This window comes from Cygnus olor, chromosome 13 (genome assembly GCF_009769625.2).
Source record: "Cygnus olor isolate bCygOlo1 chromosome 13, bCygOlo1.pri.v2, whole genome shotgun sequence".
Classification (NCBI taxonomy): domain Eukaryota; kingdom Metazoa; phylum Chordata; class Aves; order Anseriformes; family Anatidae; genus Cygnus; species Cygnus olor.
Genome location: NC_049181.1, coordinates 8154321 through 8178010, shown reverse-complemented (window position 1 = coordinate 8178010; position 23690 = coordinate 8154321). Strand labels below are relative to the sequence as shown.

The following is a 23690-nucleotide window of genomic DNA, read 5'->3' as shown; positions in this document are numbered from 1 at the left end:
CAGCTACGTGAAATTTATTGATACAGAATAGAGCCATCTGGGTTCTCCTTAGAGCCCTGAAAGCCCTGGAAACCACAAGGGCCAGGGATGCATGGTGAAGGCAGAGTGCAGCCCACCAGCATCCACCGCGTGGGAAGGACCTCTCTCCTCCAGTTCACAGCTCATTTATCTCCCTGTGCGAGGGGTCGGGAAGCTGGTGGAGGTCCATCAGGGAATTGGTGGAGCCAGCGCTCGGACACACCTGGTTCAGTTCATGTTACTACTGGTGTTGGCCCCAGTGAGGACGACAGATGTGCACACACAGGTCACAGCTAATGCAGAACAGTTGAAGAGAGCTTCCTCCTGATGAATGATGAATTCCCCCGTTTCTGAAGCGCACTGAAAGTGAACAGAGCAGTGTTGACTCAGTAACCGATCGTGTCCTGGTAATACACGAACTGACGAGTGATTTGCAGTCCAGACCCAAATGCAAGCTATTTTTACTTGCAATTACAGCAAGACAAGGGTTGGGGAGAAGAGAGAAAGAGACATGAATTTCATGAAACATGAAAACACCAAGTCCTGGGAGATTTCTCTGGAGGAGCATCCCTCTCCCTCTTTCCTTTATCTTTTCAGCAAGGGCTAAAAAGACAGGCTCCTTCCAGGCCAGGTTTGTGTTTCCAGCTGCTGGCATAGAGAGTATCAACCACCAGTGCCAGGTGCTCGGATCAGGTCCATGTACATGCACTTGTATTCATAGAAAAATGTAAAAAAACAGTTTTCAAGAGTGCAATGCGCCGTCTGCATCCATCCTAACCTGATGGATCTCGGGTAAGGAAATCACTACCGTGTAGGCTCTCACTCAACCACATCTAAGTAAACACCAGCTCCCCAGAGCCTTCACTTGCTGCCATAATGCAATGCTGCAGCTTGCACTGCTAAGTCATTGGCGTGATATCCCATGTAAAAACACATATTTGTTCAAATTCAATGAAGGGAACCAAGATGCCAGGATTTTTCAGGCAGTCAGGAGAGTTTCAGCATTTCCCATCTTCTTCCCTTTAGGGCTCAAAGGTACTGTGAAAGTTGTACACAAGTTTTCTAGTAAGAGCTGACTTCCACGGTCCACCTGAAACAACAGCTATCCTCTTGGACATCTCTCTCAGGCCAAGATGATTGACAGCAATGCAACAGCCCCAGCTGAGAGCCCAGGACCCTCTCAGACCCTTTCGATGAGACAGGGTCACCTGGACCAATGTTAGTTGTGTTTGCAGTTTTTCCACACAGTTTCCCCAAGATGTGTTCCGGGCAGATGCATGTCAATGCCATCCTAAGCCAAGCTTTGTTTAGGAGTCCTTGATGGATCTTAGTCCCATGAGCTTCCCTTCTTGTGTTCTCGACCCCATACAACCTCGGGGTGTCCCTGCTGCATGATGTCCTTCACATTCAATACTTGTTGCCCGAAGTCCAGTCCCCAGCATTACAGTGGCACGCTCCAAAGGATCCCAAGTGTTGCCAACCCAGTCATGCTTTCAACCAGTGGCTGTGGTTTCCACATGCCACCGTTTTGCAGCACTGCAGCCACAAATCAGCTGCAGTGTTGTCCCATGCCTACTCTCCTTCGGCAGTACTCCGGTGGTCAAAGAACCTGGCCATTGAGGTATAACGAGAAGCAACAAATTGCAATGTGATCACAAGGATGAGATAACAAGGGCACCCACCTTTGCTCCGTATCAGGGCTGAAGACAATGCAGTGAGCTGTGCTTATGCAGAAGTCCACAAGGAAAGGACATAGGCTGTGCCAGCCCGTCCTGGATTGCAGAGGAGTGGAAACACTACCAGTAACGAAGGCAGCCCTTCTTCACACAGGACACATCCATCATTTTCTGAGACCATGAGCCCCAGCAGACACGGGGCAGGACAGGGATGTGGGACAGCCCAGCCCAACACACACAGGACATTTGTGGGATGTTTTACAGCTGAGGGCCAGCACACCGACACAAGTGCTGGGCACACACAGCAGCTGGCACAGCTGGGACATGCTCTGGAGCAGGAGCCCTCTCCCGCCACACCAGGAAGGGCTGCTCGCTACAGACTCATTTATTACATCACTGTAATCACTCTTATCAGCTTACCTGCAGTAGGGCATTAGTAAAAGCCAAGCCACTCATGAAAGGGGCACCCTCTCCTACGTGAAAAGTCAATCAACATGTTGTATTGTTATCAGGCTTGCAGACAAACCTCTCTTTGTACGGCAAACCTGCACAGATACGAAGCCCTGACTATCAGTGTAAGGTTATCTTGTCAGTCCATTAGCAAGTACCACCTGCTCTGCTTCTGTCTGAAATATCCCTTTATTGTCGTCCCTTAAAAAGAAATCCATCTAAACTATTTTGTCTCTCCCTGATGAAAAACAGCACAGAAAGAAGTTTGTATTGAGTCAGGAAGTGTGTTTCCCAGCTTCAGAAGAACTCATGCATTTTCAAGCCACAGAAAAACAGATTCATCATTCTTTAAAGATAAATATGACTATCACTATTGCAACTGGGCAGATCTTTGCATAGTTGAAATTGTTTTGATGCGTTCAGTCATGTATAATGTTGCACTCAGTAACACTTTAAAGATACATCAGCTCCCAAATTACACTGTTGAAAAATGTCTCCTTAGACACTCTGGCACAACACAAACTGTTACTCAAACTTGCAATCTATGTTTAAGCCTGAATAGAGGGAAAACCTTTTGCCAGAAGAGTAGCATTACAAACTTCTGGGACTAAAAAGCAACCACAGATTTACAAAGACTTGTGCGTTTGTACGGTGTAAGAGCAGCAAATCATCTCACCTGACCTTCGGTATATCTCAAACTGTTAGATTTCACCCGGTCACGATATACTGAGGCCAGGAACCAGACTTGTCTGCATTGATTTGAGATTCCAAAAGTATTTAGACCAATTTCCTCTCACATTGTGAGTGTGATGCATTTGATTTACGGCTACACAACTATCAAGGATTTAAATGTCCTGCACTGATCCTGCTTTAAAAAACCTGGTACATTATTCTTCACTTTTGGTCAAAGGGGACCAAGGAAGTGGAAACCAGCTCCTAAAAATGCAACATACAAATGTCTCAGTCAGATTTAGACCTGCTACCACTACACTGAAAATATTTTTAAAAAATACAACTCAAGACCAGAAAAGTAAGAACATGGGATTAACATACCCAGTGGATTTACTTACTGATTTCATAGGTGTTTTTGTATACATGCAGCACTTTGCAAAGCGCGTACTTATGCTAATACATGAACTTTCTAGTTTTTCAGCTGTGGATTTAGCATTGCTTTGGAGGAACTCTCAGCATAAAACTTAAAAGCAACCTTTAAAACATACATATTTTATATCCTGTGAGGCCTGAAACAGTCACACCATCACAAACAGCCATCTGAAGGGTCCTATAAACAAGCGCATCTCTAAAAGCCACCAATAATTTTTCCAGTCTGTCAATTAAAAAATAAAAACCAAAAAAATGTTGTTGATTTCAAAAGTGAATTAGTGAACTTGATACTCAGTTACAGTTTCAGCCAACTGCTTTGCGTGACCCCCCCCTCTATCTTCTTGCTTATATTTGAACAGCGACAAAGAATTCTTGACTTCCAACCAAATTTTCATTAATAGGAGAAATTTCAACAAACACAAACACTTGAAATAGAAAAGCAATAATCAAGCTATTGCACTGTTTTATTTGGTACAATTCCAGCTCTTCCATCAGGATAATCTAGCTGACATTCGGCCTTGTCGGATTTTTGCCCTGGGACAGGATGAATGTCTTGTAAAACAGCATGTTTCTGCTATCCTCGCTTCAGTCAAGCATTCAACAGCACCGTCTTTGGAAAAAATGTTGCTGCTACAAAAAATACAGTTAAAAGTCCTAAAGCTTTTATTAGAATAGGAAAAAAATAAATAGCCGAAGGATACTGCTTCAAACCAGAACAGCTCACCTAGTCACAGGAGACAAGGACAGGGCACCTCTGCTGAAGGTGGGGCAGAGCCCCACACAGTAAGTGGGTCCTGCAACAGATCTTCCTGCTGTACAGCAGGAAGGCACAACAGCCGCGTGTCCCCACACTGTCAGCAGAATCCACACAGACAGGGTTTTCCACCTGCTGAAGGAGTATTTTGAAGTAAATTGGGTATTTCAAAACGTGTCTCTCAGCAGACAGATAAACATCCAAATGAACTGACTGTCCAGGCTCGGCACTAAGTCAGGCAGAGCAGCATCGGCAGACACTTGCAGCTCAGATACGGGCACCCTGAAGGCATTTACAGAGAAACAATCGCCATAATAAAGAATCCGAAGAGGTGATCTTGTAAATATTTTAAATGCTGCTGCGCTGCCTCCAAGCACAAGCAATGAGAGAGCCCCAGCAGATGCCCACGCACTCACAGCACCCTTGGTGCATCCACCACGCTGTCCTGTTACATGCAGATACACCCACCAAGCAGCAAAGGTGGCCAAAAAGCCTGAGGACAACCATTTTCTAGCATGAATACCCGCTTCTAAAGGAAACCTTCCCACAGGAATAGGCTGTAGAAACCACGAGGGCTGCAAACAAACTGACCCTGCCTGGCCTCTAGTGCTGCCACTGCCCGGCACCCACACCCCCCTCTCTGACCACAAACAAGCAGCCTGCTGCTCTTCGTGGAAAAGAAATTCAGATGCCATGGCAGCAGCAGTATCTCCTGTTCCCTGCCACAGCCTGGGGATAGAAGGAGCTCGGATTCCCAGGATGTCCAGAAACAAAACCAGGAGAAAATGGGGGTAATGAGAGGAACGCAACCAAAGAAATTTGTCAAGACTTCCTGAGATGACCCAGCCTAGAGGACACATCAGTGGCTAAACAAGGCAGAAGCTATTAAAGTTACAGAACTTGGAAAAGCAAGGGACACCTGGTGGTGATCCTGACTTTCATCCAGCACCCAGGTACAGCATGCGTGGACTGCTGGAAAACCACACAGCCAGCTTGGCTGGGCAGCAGAAGCTGCAGCAGAAAGCAGGGTGCAGAAACAAGGTGCTTTCTGAACACCGCGCCAGCAATGGGGCTCAAGCTGCAAATTCCCTCTGCCCTTATAAATAACCAAGGGAGATGAGAAAGGCAACACTCCCTGCTGTCCAACCTGCACGAACAGCCAGGCAGGGGAGCTGTTTTACACACACACACTGCCAAGCCATCTTTATATATCTTTATTGCATACATCTATCCTTATACATCTCATGGGATGAGGCCAACTTCCCTTCCCAGGATAAACTATTTCTGCTTAATTCTGCCAAATCCATCTGTTCCCAAGACAACTTTTGTTACTGCCTAACACAGATATTTTGGAAGGGTAAATCTTCCCCTTTTCCCCTGACCCCAGCTGCTGGACTGCTCAGGATGCTCCCGGGTGATGCTCCTGCCACTAAAGGCACCGTTTCCATCCCAACAAACTCCCCAATAGCCTGCAAGCTGCCCAGGGCACTGCATCCACCGCCACCTTTGCAAACCACCTGAAAAGGCTGCACCTCCTCTCCCACAGCCCCTGCTAAAGCCATTCAGCACAGGATCGTCTCCAGCACCCATGTTTTATTTTCAGGCTTCCTGGCAACCGGCTTGTCAGTTATAAGTGGCATCTTGAGTGAGAACGCCGGAGGTGAGCTAATTAGCGGGTGGCTGTCTGGAGCAGCAGTGAAGCGCCAGCTTCCCCAGGCTCTGTTTGCTTTGGGTACGTGGTGTAGGATGACTGATCTCAGCAGTGTGCGAGGACATGTTTGTATCGTAGATTCTGGAATACATTTGCACTGACTCGCAATTTGGGGGAAAATACTATAATTTATTCGCTGGCATGATTTGCCATTGGTGTGGCATAAATATATGCATGCGTATGTACACATCTCTATTTTTGGAGCTCCGTGCACAGGGTGCCAGTTCCACGGTTACTCCATTGACAAACAGGAAGCGCTCTTCACTGAGCTGGAAGGCTTTCAATCCTCCTCTTATTGTAAACATTATCTGCCTTCAAAATCCTTAATGTGTTGCAGATGTGACAAACAATAAAAGACCTATCATAAAAAAAGTCTGCCATCTCCATGTTTCCCACTGGGGCAACATAATAATGAATTTATTAGCATATAGCGCTCACCAACATATGTTTATAGTCACTCACAAACTTTTGACTTGACAGTTTACAAGTATGTTTAAATCATTAAAGTTTAAGTTGACTGTCCAGTTATTACAGGGTCATTATAAATAGGAAACAAAGGTTACATTTTATACAACAGGCGATAAATCAAAACTAGTCTGTATTCAAGACTGACTTTTTTTTTTTCCTCCTTTTGCTCTTTTTTAGTCTCCACATTTTCCAACCCTTCGGAGGGACACCTCGCTGAGGCCAGCACCGAGCAGCTGTTTGCAGTTATTACCCGGCAGGACCGGCGGCACCCGTGCCGGGGAGCGGGAGAAAGTCTGACTGCCAGGACAGACGCACTATCCAAACGACCTGCCTTTTGGGTGAGACAGTGCTGAGCTTTCCCATGCAAAGGCCGTGGCAAACTGACAACTTTTTCATTCTACCTTCAGGCAGACCCAGTGCCTGCCTGCACTCAGCTGGAGTCACCCACCTCTCCTGCTCCTCGTGTCACCGACAGGACACGCAGTGGGATGCACATCCTTTTGCACTCCGCTTTGCTGCAAAGATTCGGTGGCAGCATGATGTTTATGTGCCTCGTTAAAGCCTTTATCTTATAGAGTGATCCCATTACAAATGAGATTTTAAGGCAGGGCCAAGAACCCAGGGCACATGGCCCAGACGCGGTCCACAACCTCACTTCACAGGACCACATGATTTTTATCCTGTTACCCTTGGATAACAGGACGACACACGCTGCAGAGCTGCCTGCCAAGTCCATCTGTACAGCATAGTCAACCCTTAGCGAGGGAGGAGTTCTCTGCTGCTATCACAGGGCCAGGGATATTTCCTCTTGAGCTGAACCAGACCTCTAAGAAAAAGAAAGCAAAGCACCCAGATGCATTCCCCAACAGCAAACCTGAGGACCAGCAAGGAAACATGCTCGAAGGGGGTTTGCATGTTTGGTCACCACGCTAGGACACATGCACTGCTGGCCATCCAGCCGCCTCGCTGCCTGAGCACTGCATAGCATCCAGCATGTGATAAAAGCAGGGAACCGTCAGCAGCTCAATCCCAGCCGCTCCCAGTCCTTTGTGTCCCTATTACAGGGTAACCACCTTGGGAAAGAGGGAGATAAAGCCATGCTAAATGTAAAAGTTTGTTTCACAAAGTATTTCCAGATTTCAAAGCCTGGCATCATTTCAAATCGGCTTGCTAACCTAAAATTTAGAATTTGTGGAACAGGGGGAAATGTGGAATGGTTTCTGGTCCCTTTTATTTTCTTATGTACTTATGATATGATGGAAAAAATTAATTGAAAAATACCCTTTTCAAAGTGAAAAGAAATATTCTCAAAATGTTGAAAGTGTGTATTTCCACACCATCAGCAACTTTTCCTGGGCTTGTTTCCAACATAAAACTTGAACAGAGTCACAATTTATATCCAATACCAACCAAATATGAGTCTGCCACTGTCAGATCAACTTGCCTTTCTGCTCTAAGACAAAACACACACACCCAAAATAGCATGCTCAGCTGAGGAAGATCCAGAAAGTCTCTCTGGCCACCATGATGGCACAGCACATGTCCTCCAAGGCGAGCTAGCGCCTAAAAGCTGTGCTGGTCAAACCCAGTGCTCTTAGCAGCCTGAGAGGCTCAACCTGATGAGAAGACAATGCCCCAAGCCACTGCTGCTTTTTCACTATGTAAAGTTAATGTTTACCCAATCTGTAGCAAAGTCAGCAGCAAACACCCTCCAGCAGAGTAGTACAGGGAGGATAAGCCCTCTTTTCATGTAACATGTTCACATACCACAGTGACAAGAGAGGTCTAAATTGCTAGTCAGGCAGGTTATCTGGGAGATCAATACAGTGATTAAACTAGACTAGAGAGACAGAAGAAGGCAGAAAGGATTATATACACAGCTTCAGAGATCACTGATGATATTATAAGGAAAGCTATAAGAGGAAATTAGAAACACGTTAAAATAGCATAAAAGTGTGACACAAAGATCATGGAAAATGAAACACGTATCTCTGCTCTCAACTCAGAACAATGTGGATCACCTGCATTTCCTTAACGTACACTTTGATATTTAGTTCTTGGATGAAAGAAAGGACATTTTATCCTTCTCCGAATTACATATTTCTCTTTCAGACCTGGATTGGAGGACTTAAAAAGCCTTTTCCTTCCCTTAACCAATATTTGAATATATGTATTTTATATATTTTACATAATGTGTCAATAATCTTTGATATGAAACTGGCATTTAATATTTCAGCTCTCACTTCATTAAGGATATTTTAATTATCCCAGACCAATGGAAGGGAATTTATAAACATCTGTGCTTCATTTAAGAGCCCAAATTTGCCTCTTAAACTTCAAAGCAGTAAAGCTGATTTTATCCAGGTTCAGTTGTCTGGTCTCTCGAAGAGCAAAGCGCAGCACTGGAACCAGCATTAATTGGACCAAACCCCCAGCCGCAGACCCACGTTCAGCAGACACCACACATCCACAGTGGACGTGGCCTCAAGCAGCCTGGTCTTGCTCATGTGAGCACAACAGACGGTGCAGCTGAGCTCCACGGAGTCAGAAGGAGGACAGCAGCAGTTAGGGGGTCAGGGAGAAGGCACACACCAACAGATTTGTGACTCCCCAAGTAGCAAATGGACTTTGACTTCCTCGCCCCAATGGGTGACCGGGTGATCTTACTAACAATGACCTTACTAATAATATGGCTGACCTTACTAATAATGTAGCCTTGAAGCATCAGGATGCTTTGTAGCCATCTTCAAAGCAACCAAAGACATGAATCATACTGACAGTCAATGCAATTTTAGGCTCCTGAGTACCTAAATCACTTCTGAAAAATGAAGCTGAGTTTTTTTGGTTGTTTGTTTTTTCCCATTTGTTTTTAAATTACCCTAAGTCTCTAAACCCTACATCAGAAACAACCAAGATGTTTTGCTGCAGTCAAGCCATCTTTACTGATTTTCTGAAGCCCTCCACAAAGCAGAGAAGCTCACCTTTAAACTCACAAGTGTGGGCAGCAGAGGGAATGAGAGAAGAAGGTGACTGATACCTACAGCCAGGCTGCCCTCAACACAACCCTGCAAAACCCACCTGGAAAAGCAACCGCATTACTTTTCTAGCTGCTGCCTCAGCAGCACTTAGGCTAGCCAGCAGGACGCTGAGTGCAAACAGCCTCTGGGCCATGGCAGTGGAAAGCTGAGCAGCTCCTCGTGCTGCCACCCAGACTTACAACCCCCAGAGGGACAGCCGCTGCAGGACCACCATCCCCATCACCTGCTAAGAACCGGAGCTGGTTCCTCACTCGCAGCTCTCCGTCCCCAGAGCCTCTGCTGCAGTCATCTTCATCATCGCAGTCTCCGCTCTCCTCCTCCTCCTCCGTGGTTTTGCCCATGGCTTTTTGGCGGGGCAGAGCCATTCCTTTGAGCAGCTGAAAGACAGGATGTGACAGTCATTTAACAGCTTCTGCCACCCTCCCTACCTCTTCATCTCACACTTGCAGAGGGATTGGGTGACAAGAAGGGGACAGGACTGCGTGAAGCCAGAATGGTGAGCCAGGACCCCAGTGCATGCCTTGTATCAAAGCACTGAAGAGCTCAGGTTCATTCATAGACAAAACCACACACAAAACCTCAGTGGAAGAAACAGGAGGAGGAAACAAAACCACACTGAGTGTCTCTGATCCTTGGCTTTTCCCCATTGAGCCTCGAACCAGAGGCCGGAGGATATCTACCAGCCACCAAAGCCCAGGGGTCAGCAGCCAAACGCATTTCCAGAGTTGAGCCAGATTGAGTCCTACTGTCACGACAAAAACTAGCGGCAGGATGAAGCTCTTCTTTTCCCCTGGAAGTTGGGCACAGAAGCAACGGTGCAGCTGAGCCGCAGTCAGTGGTGGAGGGCAAGCAGAAGCAAGCATCCTTCACCCACTCACATACAGGGAGCAGCTGAACTCAGCCCTGGGCTTCGTCACTGCTGTGCCACCATGGGTCTTCGTGTTGTCAATTCAATATAAGGCGATCTTTTGGAAGACAACACTGCATGGCTGTCATGGATTATCACCTATCTGAGAAGTAACACGTGTGAAAAGAAATGACAGATCTCTCAGATCCGTATGGTGCCCCACAAAAATAACCTAAAAATCTCATTCTTTACTCTTGAAGTACAGAGGATGCTAGTCTAAGTTTTTGGGATCTGCAAGAAAAGAGCAGCTCAGAAAATCAAGCCCACCACTTCCAGAGAAGACTTAGACTGACGGACCACTCATTCAGTCCTTTGGCAGAGCATGGAGTGGACACAAGAAAATAAAACAAAGAGCTGCTCTCAATCTCAGCCAGAAGTACTGGCCCAGTAATGACCTCAACATTTCCAGGGGCACTGACACCACTTTGGGCAACCAGGACAGCTCCATACATCACAAATCCTACCACAGAGGTTCAAAGAGCCCTTGTCCTGGCATAGCCCTGCCTAAGGCAGTCAGCACAGTGATGACAGGAGCACCTACAAACATCCTCCCCCACGGCTAGGCTTTTCTTCCAAACCTCTCACATTTCCTGATGTGTTTTTGAAGATGCTCGTAGAAATGAGCTTTCTAACAGCAGCGGATTAAGGCAGGGTTTAACTTTGCTAGGCAAAGCAAAGCAATGACAGAATCTGTAATCCGCACAAAGCAACTCTGGTATTTTCAAGCAGAAAAACAGTTCCAGTGCTTTAAAGTCAAGTCCTAACTAATCATGACAGGTTGCACATCACTGAGATGAAGATTTGAATACCTCCACTGAATGCAGGGTCAGGACTGCTTTCAAACACGGGTGGGAGATCTCAATGCTGCCCCTTCACGGTGCATGGTAGGATTAGACACATCTTTAAGATACTGGCTTCCTCTTCCCACTGACTTTTCTGATTATGCTATTGCTAAAAGAACCCGGCTATTTCATCATAAACCCAGCTTCACTTTGAAAGTGTGAGTCAGCCCATTAATATATGCTGAAAATTTCTATCACTACCACTACACTGCTAAAAGCCTTCTTGAATTTAATCTCAGTATTAAGAAAAATAACAAAAAGGATAAGTAACAGAAGATATTGCAAAATGGGAGCCTTCTGCTTACTTCAGGGGTTTAGTTGTTTCCATCTATTGCAGCAATATGCGTGCCTTTCAAGGCATTTTTTAATATCTGGAATCTAGGTTATATTTTTAAACTATTAGGCTAGCCTTAGAAAACAGTTCCTAAAATATTTAGCTGCTGAAGTTTATACAGTCTTGGAGGAATGCTTTCAGCATCTGGCTCTCTGTCCACGGCAATGTCCACATACCTTATTGTTTATATTAGAGTAGCATAGCATAATGAAAAACAAATGGCTCGACGTGAGACCACTTCGGCTTTCCCGGCCATGCTGTCTGTGCGCGCCGTGCCCTGCGGGCAGAAGCAACGCGGCAATCCTCTCCTTTGGGCGTGCAGCAGTCTGCCCTGTTCCACAGCCGTGCTTTTATGAACGGAAGACAAAGGGACACTGCAAGAAAAGGTGGTGGTGGTGTGGGGGGGTGTTCCCTGATGCATTTCTCCCCTCCCCAAAAGCTCAGGGCTGGGTGATAAAGACCCACACAGGTCTGTAGCAGGGAGCAACCGAGGACAAGGACACCCCAGCACCACCATAAGCATTTTGGCAACTGCAGCATTAACCTGATGTTTCTTCTCAGAGCAAGCAGCAATCCGGCCATGCCCACACACCCTGTAACCAGAGATGGTCTGGCTCCACACCCGTGTTAGGAGGTAAAATGCAGCTCATCCCCCCGAAACTCAGGGAAGCTCGGGGGATGAGTTTTCGTGGCCTTCAACAGGCTTTGGCTCAGAATGTCCAACTCACTCTTCAGGAGCTTTATTTTATTTAGATATTTACAGGCCTTTCCCAGAATATTGCATGACCACAAAAAAAAAGCAAAGCAAATGCAGAGTTGGGCGTAACACGGGGCAGACCTCACACAAACCAAACACGGCAACTGCACAGGCCTTATCACTCCTCGCATTTCTCTCTTCCAAACTAAGCCCCCAGTGTTTATGAAATGTTTTTAGGGGAAATCGTGCTCAAAGGCACGTCATGCACTGGCTCTTGCTGCAGAGCCTGGTGTTTCTCACATGCCATGGCACTGCGAGACCTGTACCCCACTCCTGGCGGCGATGCCTTGTCAGCCTTCCCGCAGGCTGCAGCAGCGCTGCCTTCTCGGTTACCACACACCTTTTGGGCAAGGACGTTGAGCCCGAATGTCAAAGGGGGACCAAGAAGCACTGTGGTTCGTGCAGCCACATGCCACTGACAGACAACGCCTGTCAAATCCTGCAACACATCTTTACACTGTAAATAAGGAATTCAGCAATAAATAAGCTCACTGTAAATAAGGACTTGGTAAATGACAGAGCTAACAGCATTCCCCAGAGCAGTTTATCAGCTGAAAACATAATGAGGGTGTCCCATACCAGTTAGGGCTCATTGCCCCAGCACACAACCACTAAAAAAGAACACACAAAAAAGCCCCTTATAGACCAAGGGAACTGCAACCATGCGGCTACAGGATGCTCACTTCTGCATCTGAGGCATGGAGCAAAACAGCAGGGACCTCACCGTACATGTCAGCAGCATAACTTTCATTACTTACATGAAACAGCAGAGGCCTAAGGAACTTTCTAGCAGAGAGAATTAAGTTCTGGGATATTTTCAGATTTAATAAGCTTAGCGGGAGGGGTGGAGGAGGTTGGGGGGGAACCAGAATTTTTCAATCGTTTGTTTTCAAACATTGAAATTACTGAGCATTTCTTGTATTACTTTTTTTTTTTTGGCATGCTATAAATTAGCAGCTTAATTTCTCAGCCTTTGTAGCCAAAATAAAATGGGAACTTTCTGAAAAATGCCACACGGGCCTCACAGGCTGCATGTCCCTGCGCAGTGGCTGGCGGCCACCCCGTGCTGCTCCTTCCTCCACGCGGCACAGCCGGGAAGCGGGTGCAGAGGGAGCAACATGAAACACGAGCACAGCCCTGGAGCCCTCTGAGCATGAATGTAACCAGAGCCCCTCTACACACCACAGCCCAGGGTTACCACTCACAGGACTCCAGTGAAGCCCCAGCTTTTAGCCTGGCTTTATCTGAAACAGTCAGTGCAGTCTACAGCAACATCTGGAGAAAGTGCAGCATCCTCATCCATGGGGAAGGGAAGGTGCGGATGTGGCCAATGCAAGCTGATGGTGGTGTGCAATGGGCACGGTGATGCTTGCAGGCATCGAGACGTCCTCAGCCCTGCAAACCTGCCTGGGCATCAGCACGCGCCTTCACTGTCTCAGCCAACACCTTTCCTCTAGGAGAGGGGATGCGCTGCAGCAAAACATGACCAGGAAAAATGCTTCAGGAAATAAAATGGTACAGAAGAGAAGATGATCCAGGGAAGCAGTGAAAAATGAGAGGCAAAGGAGGTTTGCTTTTGCTGAAAGGCCACCCCCAAGCAGCCAAATTAGATGTAATGACTCCCATGCAGGCCTTGTTTGCCACGAAGCTACAGCCAGAGCCACAGCCACAGCCACGCTCAGCTACCATTACACAACCTCCACCATGGTCTGCATGCTTTATGAAATTATATTCAGTGGACTGAACATAGCTTCTCCATCCTTAAATAGCAACTGGAGCTGACTACTACCCTAACATTACAGTTTATTCATGTCCTGTGGTTTAAAGCCTATAGTAAGAGGCAGGAAAATACACAGTCCAGGGATCACTAAAGTAGTATGTAACAGTGAGATAGCTTTAACTTAATCACAATTCACCCAGCTGCAAGAGTTTACAATCATATCTGCTCTTCTTTGCTAAACCATAATGGCAAAAATACACTATAATGTATCCAACGTAAACGAGAGAGCTAATTGTGGGAGTCTGCGCGCATGCACGTGTCTCAGAGGTGTCTGCGGGGCATTCATCTCCCATCTGCACAGTAACCACGGAAAGAAACACGTGGGCCACATCCTTTGCTCCTGACTATGAGTTCCACCAGCTCAGACGTGCATCAGTTTTACTTCCAAGCTCACGCTTTTAAATCATGCCCCCACCCTGGACACAAGGGCACTGGCACAAGGGATGCCAGGCAGTCCCAGCTGGTTTCCATATAAATATTTGTTCCTTGGCTTGTCCTGTGGTCTCCCTGAAGCTCAAAAAACAAGCCAGATCAGAACAGTGTGCCGAGCATTTCTGCAAGGAAAGCTCCCTGGGGTGTCCCAGCATGATTTATACAATTATTCATAACCATACAGTGACCAGACAAAAACAGATGCAGCAACGCAGGGTAATGACTCAGCTGGATTTGGACGGGCCACCGTATGTTGAAATCTTTATAACTCCTCATTCTTAACAACCACTTCACTCAGAGCTCACCATCCCACCAGCCCACTGAGCCACCTGGTCTTGTTTTTCCAATTTTAACATAAACAGTGAGAGCTGCAACATACTTTTTATCATTAATCTCCTGTCTCCAAAAAGAAATCAACATTGTGTTCCTTGGACTGTAGCTTAATAGCCATTTTCTCATTTTGGAAACTATGCTCACAGTATTGCAAATATCAATTTGAGCAATACCAAAATTGTGCCCACAAATTCAGATAAAATATCGGCACTGAGATACAAGCACTGTGCTCCTTTAGGGCAGAAATCATCCCTTTCAACATACTTCAAAAATATGTAAAGTAAAAAATATGTAAAGTAAATAGAACAGCCAAACAGATTATTACGGGGAATAGAAGACTTTTAGAAAAACATTTAATTCCTTCATAAGTTTAGGGGGGAAGTCTGATTGATATTTGTAATCTTTTGGTGGACAGAGCTGTCATTTAATTTAGCTTGCATGACTGAAAAAATTTAATAAAAGTGTTCCACTGAGTTTTACTGAAATTCTTTGCATGTTTTTAGTAAGCCTCTGGAATACGATCAAACCTAAAAAGCTGGAGAGGATGGAGACTGATCTTGCAGCTAAAATAATATTCAGAATTGCAATATACATTTAATAATCAAGCATCCACATCCAGAGTGCTGTACTGCAGAAAATCTCTGGATGTCCAGCTATGTACCGCTTCGCATCATGAAGAGGACCCCGGGAACCAAACCCAGCAGTGAAAGCCAACCTCTGGCTCTGCTAGAAACCTTTCAGAAACTCAACTCAAGCTACCAACTCAGGACTGCCCACAAAATTTTGGATGCCATCCTTCAGGAGCCTTGGTAAGAAAGAGTTTTGAAGAAGCAACGCTGTTCTTTCTCCTTGCATTATGTAAGTCGCCTACTCCGACCACATGCTTTCCGACACCCAACACAAAGGCCACCATACTTCCGTACTTCCCACACAACCCCTGAGATTCCCAGTAGGTCAGGTTTTTCCATTTTAAATTCCAGTCTGCTGAAAACATTGTCGGGGGGGCGGGGGGGAGGAAAGGGGATATATCTTATAGCCAATCCTAACCTTTAAATTTGCAACACTGAATAATTTATGGGTGGCTTTTAAATCAGGGCAGCATCATGGGAAAAGTGCAGATTTTCACACGATACTGTTCCCTGTTAACAGCTCATTACAATGTACAGAAGTATATTCCCATTATGAAATACAGCTGGGGCTGTTTTGCTTACGAAGGTCATTATCTGATCACAAGCGAGAATCAAGGCAAGGAACCCATTTTAAAAGCCTAAAGTTGTGGACTTTTCAAAAACTCATGTGTTTTGAATTTTGTGGCCTGATCACGCACAAGCATGCAACAGGGAGAATCGATTCTCTCCACTTCCTTTGCTTATTAGCCCTAGAAATAGCATGGAAAAAATTATCTTTTATTAGGAAATATTTTCTTTATTATTTAACCAACCCTCATCATTGGATGCATTGATGCCCTCCCCTCTGCTTTCCTATTTCCCAGCTCCGTTCCTTTCCATCCCTTCTGTGGACAGGCTGCCTTGGCAGCACAGGAGCATGCACAAGCCGAAACTTGATGCAACATCAATAGCATCAATTTCACTTGCTTCTTTCTGAGCTCTAGAGAGCTTTCTCTGTCTTGGACAGCAACAAAACACAACGCGTATTACAGAAAAACTCAATGTTCCCTGGCATCAAGTACCAAATGCCACTAAAAATAAGGGAATTTAAAGCTTTGTAAATTGTAAATACCAGGATCTGTACTTCTGCCTTGCAAGATTGAGTGCATGTGTGCACGCACAAACAGGCATCGCTGCCCTTTCAACAACATTAGCCCATGGACAGAAGAGCCCATTTCAGCAGCAGGACAGTCAAACTGGCAGTTTTGTTATGGCCCTTCTGGTTGGATACATCTTGGCAGTGCAGATGAGGCAGAGAAGAAACCTGTTCCTAATTGTACTCCTATTTCAAGCTCAGCACAACAAGGAGCAATTGCTAATCAAATGTTAATAAACTGGAGGCAGGCTTTGGACCTGGAAAAGCCATTTTCAGTGCTTAGAAAAACAATGCGTTGGGCATGTCAGCTGTTTTATCAGCTGCTTGAAAAGCAAATTCTGCACTTCCCTGTGCTGCCTGCTTCAAACCACCTCAGGTTTTGCACTGCTGAAGCAATACCAGACCAGGTCCCAGCCAGCACCACACTCCTCCTCAGGGCAAGGAGAGCTCAGAGTCTGTATCATGCTCTCCAGACACAGAAGTATTTTACTCTACTTTTAGTAGGCCCCTCAAAATGCTGTTTCCTGGAATAGGAAGAATTCCCCACCACGCTCACCTTGGGTCCACCAGCACAGCAGGACCCCCTTTACTACCTTCACAGACTCCAGAGAAGACACTCAGCTGTCAGTAAATCAGGTTTTTCTGGTCACTCTCCTGATAGCACAAAGAAGCTGGTGACAGCACTGAATTATTGGCCAAAGGGTTGCCCTACTTTATGGATCATCAGTTTAACTCTAGATTAGCCATCAAAACTGACAATATCCCTATGGGTAAAAGAAGACAGATAAAGACCCCTAAATGCTGGCAGTAATTAAAATGAGTCCACACTGGACAGTAAATCTCTGTCAGCAGCAGAAGGGGCTGCCAAGCCGTTATGAATTGCTGCAGCTTGGTGACTGCTGGCCGGTGCCCGGGACAGGATGCTCCTGCAGGCGCAGAGGTTTAAGCCCTCCCTGGCACCAGGACCGGCTCCTGCCTGCTTCTCCCTCAGTACAGGAGGTGTCACTTCCCTGGCCCCAACAAATGTTCGTTCATCACAGGGCACACACGAAAAAGAGGTTACCCGGGCTTTAGGATCAGCTCATTCGCCTTATAGGCGGTTCCTTCCCCACGCAGCTATTTATGGCTTGTTTTTGTGCAGCAATCAGAAGGACCAGAACAGCACAATGCCAAGCGGGCCCATGGGGTCCAGCCCAGCCCACTGAGGACCTGGGGACTCCCCATCTGCTCCCAGCTTGTGCCCTGAGCCCCACATCGATGCCAATGCTGCAGAAATGCTCCTTGTGAGATGCTGCTGTTCCTTCTTTCTCCTTTGTGTTCCTGATCACAAACCATCACTTCACCATCCCTTCCTTCAGACCTCCTTCCATCCCCATTAAACACAGGTCTCTTTCAAACTTAACATTAACTTCAACACAGTCGCATCAGGTGGTAGATAATGTTTCAGCACCTTGCTGGAGTCTGTCTGAATCTTTTCCTGCCAGAATAGGACTCCTCCAAGTTAGCAGTTCTCTAGAACTAAGGTAGGAATGAAGCTTTTTTTTTTTTTTTCTGCAGAAAAAGCAAACCAACAACACAAAAACACTGCAGCTCTTCTTCGCTTTGCTGGGCTGACCTGCATCATTTGCTCAGTCTCTGCTACAGGGCCCATATCTGCTCCAGATTTGGTGCCACTTGTACCAAAGCACCTCCTGCTACATCACCGGTTCACTGAGGACATTTGATGCACAACCCAGGTGAACATTTGTGCTGACAACAGCTGTATCTGGATAAATGGGAGCAGAACACCACATTAATCCCACAGGTGGACTGTTAAACCTGCATGAGGGAAAGAGCTGGTATCTCAAGAGCACCGCAGTGGGCTTTCAGACTGCCTGGAAGAATGAAAGGGGGTCACAGAGTGATGTCCCCAGCAGGCAGATACCCATCTATGCCTGGTAAGGGATTGCTCACCCATCAGAGCCAGCAGGTAGAAAAAGCATTGCAAAGATGCTCCTTTCCTTGCTAGCTGCAAGCAATGTATGCCTCAACCGCTTCCCATGCTATTTCTTCACTGATATCATGTTCCTGCTCCTTCTCCCCAACAAAGTTTATCCTTCTCCTACCACCATCCACAGTAGGAGATGACTTCCCTTCTCCTGCCCAACCACTCTACATCACTAGACAGGAGAACGTGGACCAATTTGTCCACCTGCCAAGCAGCCACCCCTCAGGGGGTTGGCAGCTGAGCAAAGGAGGGGTGTGGGAGCCTATGTGGGCCAGGACCTATCCACTGCTATTATCCATATTTTCCATATTTGTTTAGTTGTGTTGGAGCAGAACCCTGCTATGCCATCCAAAAGGCACTCAGAAAATCCTAGAACACACGTCACCAGAAGATAAAAGATCAGACAACAAGCAGTGACAGGGTAGGAGCACAAGGAACAATACAGAGATAGAGGTGGAGACAACCACCTCATCAACATCACGTCATTCAGACATCAAAGCAGAGATGGCCTCGAAGGAAGGCGCCCTCAGCCTTTTGTTACCTGAGGTCAGGATGTTCCACCACAGGCCAGCGCCCAGTTTAAGTGATGGGTACAAAAAACACAAGGCGGATGCATACGCACAGCTTCAGAGCGTGGTGCTTTTACCTCTCAACCAAGCACACATCTGGGCTTCAGTACAGCGCAGTCCCACACCAGAGCACCTAGGAAGATGGGTTGGTGTTGTACCACTATCGTACCCTGAGCCACCTGCTAAAAACGATTCTCTGGGAAAGGGACCAGCATGCCTGAGGCAGGCACACAGCACAGTGTGGGTCCCTGCCACCCTCACCCACCCGCCAGCCAGCCCAGCCCCGCTCACGTCAGAGCGGCTGAGAGATTTCCTCTTGGCTCAGGCTCTGGCACACGTGGCTGCTCTCCGGCTGTCAGCAATGTCTGCTGGGGCTGCCTGAGAGAAGACATCTCGTCCTTGGCACCAGGTAAGAAACAGCAAGCCGAGAGCTGTGTCGGAAGGTTTTTTTTTTTCCCCCTTCTCCTTCTGCCACTCCACAAACAAATCTGTCCCAGCAGCTTCCCCTTTTTCCCTAAAAGCTCCCAGCAGAGAGGGAATTCTCAAATCATGTATTTTTGTGCACAATGTTGTCTTGTACAGAGGTTGCTGCCAGAATACACCCCCCCTCCCCATGACTGCCACACCCCAAGGGGTACCCTGCCCTCCCACGGGCTGCTCTTTTTAGCTTTAGTTTTGCATTTGTTTAGTCCCAAGACCCTGAAAGCTCAGAAAGCAACTGCAAACAGCTCTGCTGAGCATCCCCAGCTCCACAGGGCTGCCACAGGGGACCCAACAACCACCTCGCCAGCCACTTACCTCCTACCAGACAAGAGAACCCTAGTGCAAGGGTAATTACTGAGCTGTTGATTTCAGCAGAGATTTAAATCACGCAGGAGGAGAAAGACCCATAGCTAACAAGATTGGGGGTATTTGCCATGGGAAGAGAGAGCAGCCAGCCTTCCCTCCTGAGGACATACCAGGGCAATTGGTGCCTTGCTGAGCCCTGGACATGCACTTAGGAGCTTGGGGGCCACCTCTGCCATCTGCCAGCCTCCATTCTGTCCATCAGCCCTGTGCAGAAGGCAGAGCTGGGACACGGGAGCAGGGCTCTGCAGGCAGGACGGGGCCAGCACTGCTGGAGAAGGCGCCCAGCTGGAGCGGGGAGCCCAGGGCCCCAGGCCCGGCTGCCACAAGTATTTATGCACTTCACATTAAACAGGCACTCGACTGAGACAAACCAGACCAGAAGTAATCCCAGGAACGGGGGGTCTCCAGCCTCCATGGTCCCTAATTAACGGCTGATGGCTGGGCTGGCTCCTGGGCAAGGTCACCACACTCCTCTGCACTCAGAGCACGGCTGCTGCTTGCTGAAACCCGAAGAGGAGAAAATGTAACTTCAGAAACACAGCTTTTCAAGTGTCAATACTGGCATCTGCCTCCTAAGATAGGCCTACAAACAAGAGGAAACATCCAGGGTCCATCATGGACACTGCTGATGCACTGGGCTGCAATTTATCACCATTATTGAAAGTATCCACCAAAAGCAGAGCCTGCAAGGTTCAGTATCCTGGGGAGAGCAGCAGGCAAGAGGAGCCCTGCCTGGGGTGATTCTCCCACACAGATGCACAGCCACCAGCTGACACAGCTCACCATTTAAATTAGATTTAAAACCGGTGACTTTATACCCTCCCCCAGAGAGACCCAACACTTGCAGAGGAAGCCCTGAAATGTACCTACACAAGTCTCACCCTCCACGTTTAGGAGCAATGCGCTGCCCGAAAAGGTCAACGCACTCCTTCCCCACTCACAGGCAGGAGGCACTTGAAGGGTCCTGCCAAGAATAAAAAGTAATTTCCTGCCCATCATGATAGGTCTTGATTACAGGACGCCCATCCTCAGCCAGCTGTCCCTCAGTTCCCCTTGCTGACAGTGCTCCACAAGACAGCATCTTCTTACATGTGCCCTCAGAAAAAAACAGCTGAACACATTTTCTTCTTTTAAATACTGTTCCCTCACAATACAGCCAAGCAAGGCCATAGACAGTAAATATTGCTGCAACCTAACCTTCCCTGTTTGCTCTCAAGTTTTGTGTGGCAAAGGCCATTTATTGCAGCACACGCTACAACAGCAAGAGCGCTAAAATATAACCTGGCCTTTGCAGTTAGTTACATGTCAAAAGCAAGCTAAGAAGTTTAAAGAGCAACAGCATTAACCGACAAAGTCTTCCTGAGCCATGATGGCTATTTACACGTGCACCGACACACACAGGTTAAAGCAGCCTTATTGACAAGGGAAAGGGTTTGCCAGAGCAGAGACCTGCCTAATTACAAACAGCTGCTTTGTCAGCAGGTGTAACAAAAGGAGCAAGATTACAAATCATTCATTACCTAAAACATACAGAACTTCTTTCACTTTCTGACAGCAGCATGGCTTGGCTGAAAGCTCACAGGGCTGCAGCAGTCTATGCTGGCAGCTACCTTCGAAGTGGGACAGAGCACTGGGAGAGGTCCCAGGAGCATCTCCTGCTCCCTGAACCCTGGTGCATGGGTACAGCTCTAGGTCCAAGCAGGGCCCTTGCAGGTGGCACAGCTCACAAACACCTCGTGCACACCAAAGCACAGCCTCCTGAAGCCTGCGGGAAGAGAACGGCCGGCAGGACCTCGTGATGGAGCTGGCCCAACCTGCCCAGGGCAAATCTGACTGAAAAAGCAGTTGCTTTTTCCTCCTTCCCCCGAGAATGCGGCTGCTATGTGGTTACACACCACAAGCTGGAATCAAAAGTAACATTATTGTTAGCGAGTCTTTTTCTAAAGAACAAAGCAATCAGGTTTGTTCTGCGGCCAAGACGACCATAGGTTACCTTCCAGGCCTGCTCTGGAAGATGAAGATTAGCTCCCACAATCCCAGTCCTCTGTCTGGACCACATTTTTAAAACCTTGACATTAAGTCAAATTTTAGAGAGAAATGCGAAAATGAGAGACCTACCAGTCATCCCACCAACTCCAGAGAGGGCTGTGTGCTTCGCTACTGTAATTAAATTTCAAAGAAAAGGAGCTGGGGAAAGTTTTTCCCAGCCCCCTGCTGAAAACTTGCCCCAAAACCCTCAGCAGATAGAGAGTGCCTCTGTTAGCAAAAGCCAAGGACCGAGGGCCATCACTTCTACCAGAAGGGAGCAACCCCCGCTTTGAGAAGCCCTCAGGCAGCACCAAACTTGCTGCTGCCGCCCCATGGGCATGCATGGGCAGCCAGGGACCATTGGAGAAGACACCCACCTTGGCCATCTTCCACTGATCACATTACCAGGCTGAGTCACAGCACAAGGTGATACTTGAGACGAATAGCGAGGCCCAGAATAACTGTAATTAACTGTTCATTTGGTATCAACGGATCCACTTGTTTTGCTACGCGAGGATTCCTCCAGGTTTGTTTCCTCCACAACAGGATAAACTCCAGTGCTGGTACAGGATATCTGGTGTTTGTTTTAAAGCGCCGCTGTGCATCAGCTGCTTGTTTTGGACACAAAGGAAAATTAATCCCTTTTAAAGGTGTTTTTCTCCCCAGCTGATTTCCACCGCATTGTTTGGAGGACACACCTGAGGCACCTGCCTCCCCACACAATCCCCCCTGGAGCTGAAGCCACAGGGGCAAAGTTGAATCCCTTTTCTTACACAGGACCGCAGCAACGAGGGAATTTCAGGGAAGGTGAGCAATAAAATGCTATTTATGTTACCTAAATGCTCTGAATGCCAAACAAACTGATGCGGAAGCCATCCAAAACACCAAGCCATCCAAGCTCAGCCACCCCAGCCTCCCGGTATTGCTGGATTGCGGGCTGGATTTCCTTGCTGCACGGGAAAACTTTGCTGCTCCTACAGTCACAACCAAGCTAAACATCCATTTTGATGCCAGATAAGAGGCGAAACACCACTGGTGAGCAAAGTGACTACTAGATAGGAAAGTGGCATTAGTAAAAAGGAAGTACAGGTGAGGCTTTCTTTTTTCCACACAGATGCAGGAGACATAGAGCTTCACAAGTACCTTTCCCACTCCTCTCCCACATGTTCCTGAAATTCATTGCTGGGGAAGGTCAAATGGAAGTCCGCAAGGAAACGGAGTGAGTCCTGTCTTGAAAAATGACAGCTCTGTAGTCTCACTAGGTAGAAATAAGAAAAAAAGTACACATGGGGATGGACCAAAGGACTTGGGTGCTCTGAGGAAAATCTTACAATGAATTATTTTCTTACAAAAATGGCCAATATGGGGCCTCTAGGATGCTGACAGTTTTGCCACTGCCTTCAATAAAAACAACAGGTCAGTAACAGACAGCAGTAGTAACTTCAGCACCCGGGAGATGCTCAGGTCCTCAAGCACAGCCAGGTTCTAGCATCACTGAGCACAGCCAGAAATGTGACTATTTACCACCCTTTCCTTACTTAAAATGGGAAATACCTCACATTCCACAGCAAATTTAATTGCCGCAAGCAGTAAAAGCATGGGGCTTAACAGTGCACCCGTTACGCTCCTCCATGTCGTGCAAGACCATATGTAAAACCAGCAAGAAACTTCAGCAAACAGAGCCCAGATTACAAGTTAGCCAGTTACCGTCTGTTTAAAAACACACGCACAAACACCGAGTTCAATTAATCTCGGGCTGTTAAAGAAAACCCATTTAGGGTGACCTGCGGGTACAGCGTTCCCACAACAAACCCGATAAAGCAGGGATGTTTGCAGATACAGCCCTGACGCATGATAGCTGGCGCAGGCAAGCAGTGCTTCATGCTGAA

General features: G+C 47.1%; 1 protein-coding gene across 5 annotated transcripts in view; it reads right to left on the bottom strand.

Moving 5' to 3' along the window:
* Positions 1–23690, bottom strand: part of GPC3 (glypican 3) — a 149251-nt gene that overhangs the window by 18413 nt on the left and 107148 nt on the right. For 2 of the 5 annotated variants that reach the window (XM_040572767.1, XM_040572769.1), the window contains 2 exons: positions 9443–9596; positions 242–378 (listed from right to left, as the gene is read on the bottom strand). The exons of 1 other annotated variant lie outside the window; for it this stretch is intronic. In XM_040572767.1, coding sequence (XP_040428701.1) covers positions 260–378; positions 9443–9596 — 273 coding nt within the window. In that variant the 3' untranslated portion in view covers positions 242–259. The remainder of the gene's footprint in view (positions 1–241; positions 379–9442; positions 9597–23690) is intronic. 2 more of the 5 variants (XM_040572768.1, XM_040572766.1) reach the window with 1 other exon arrangement.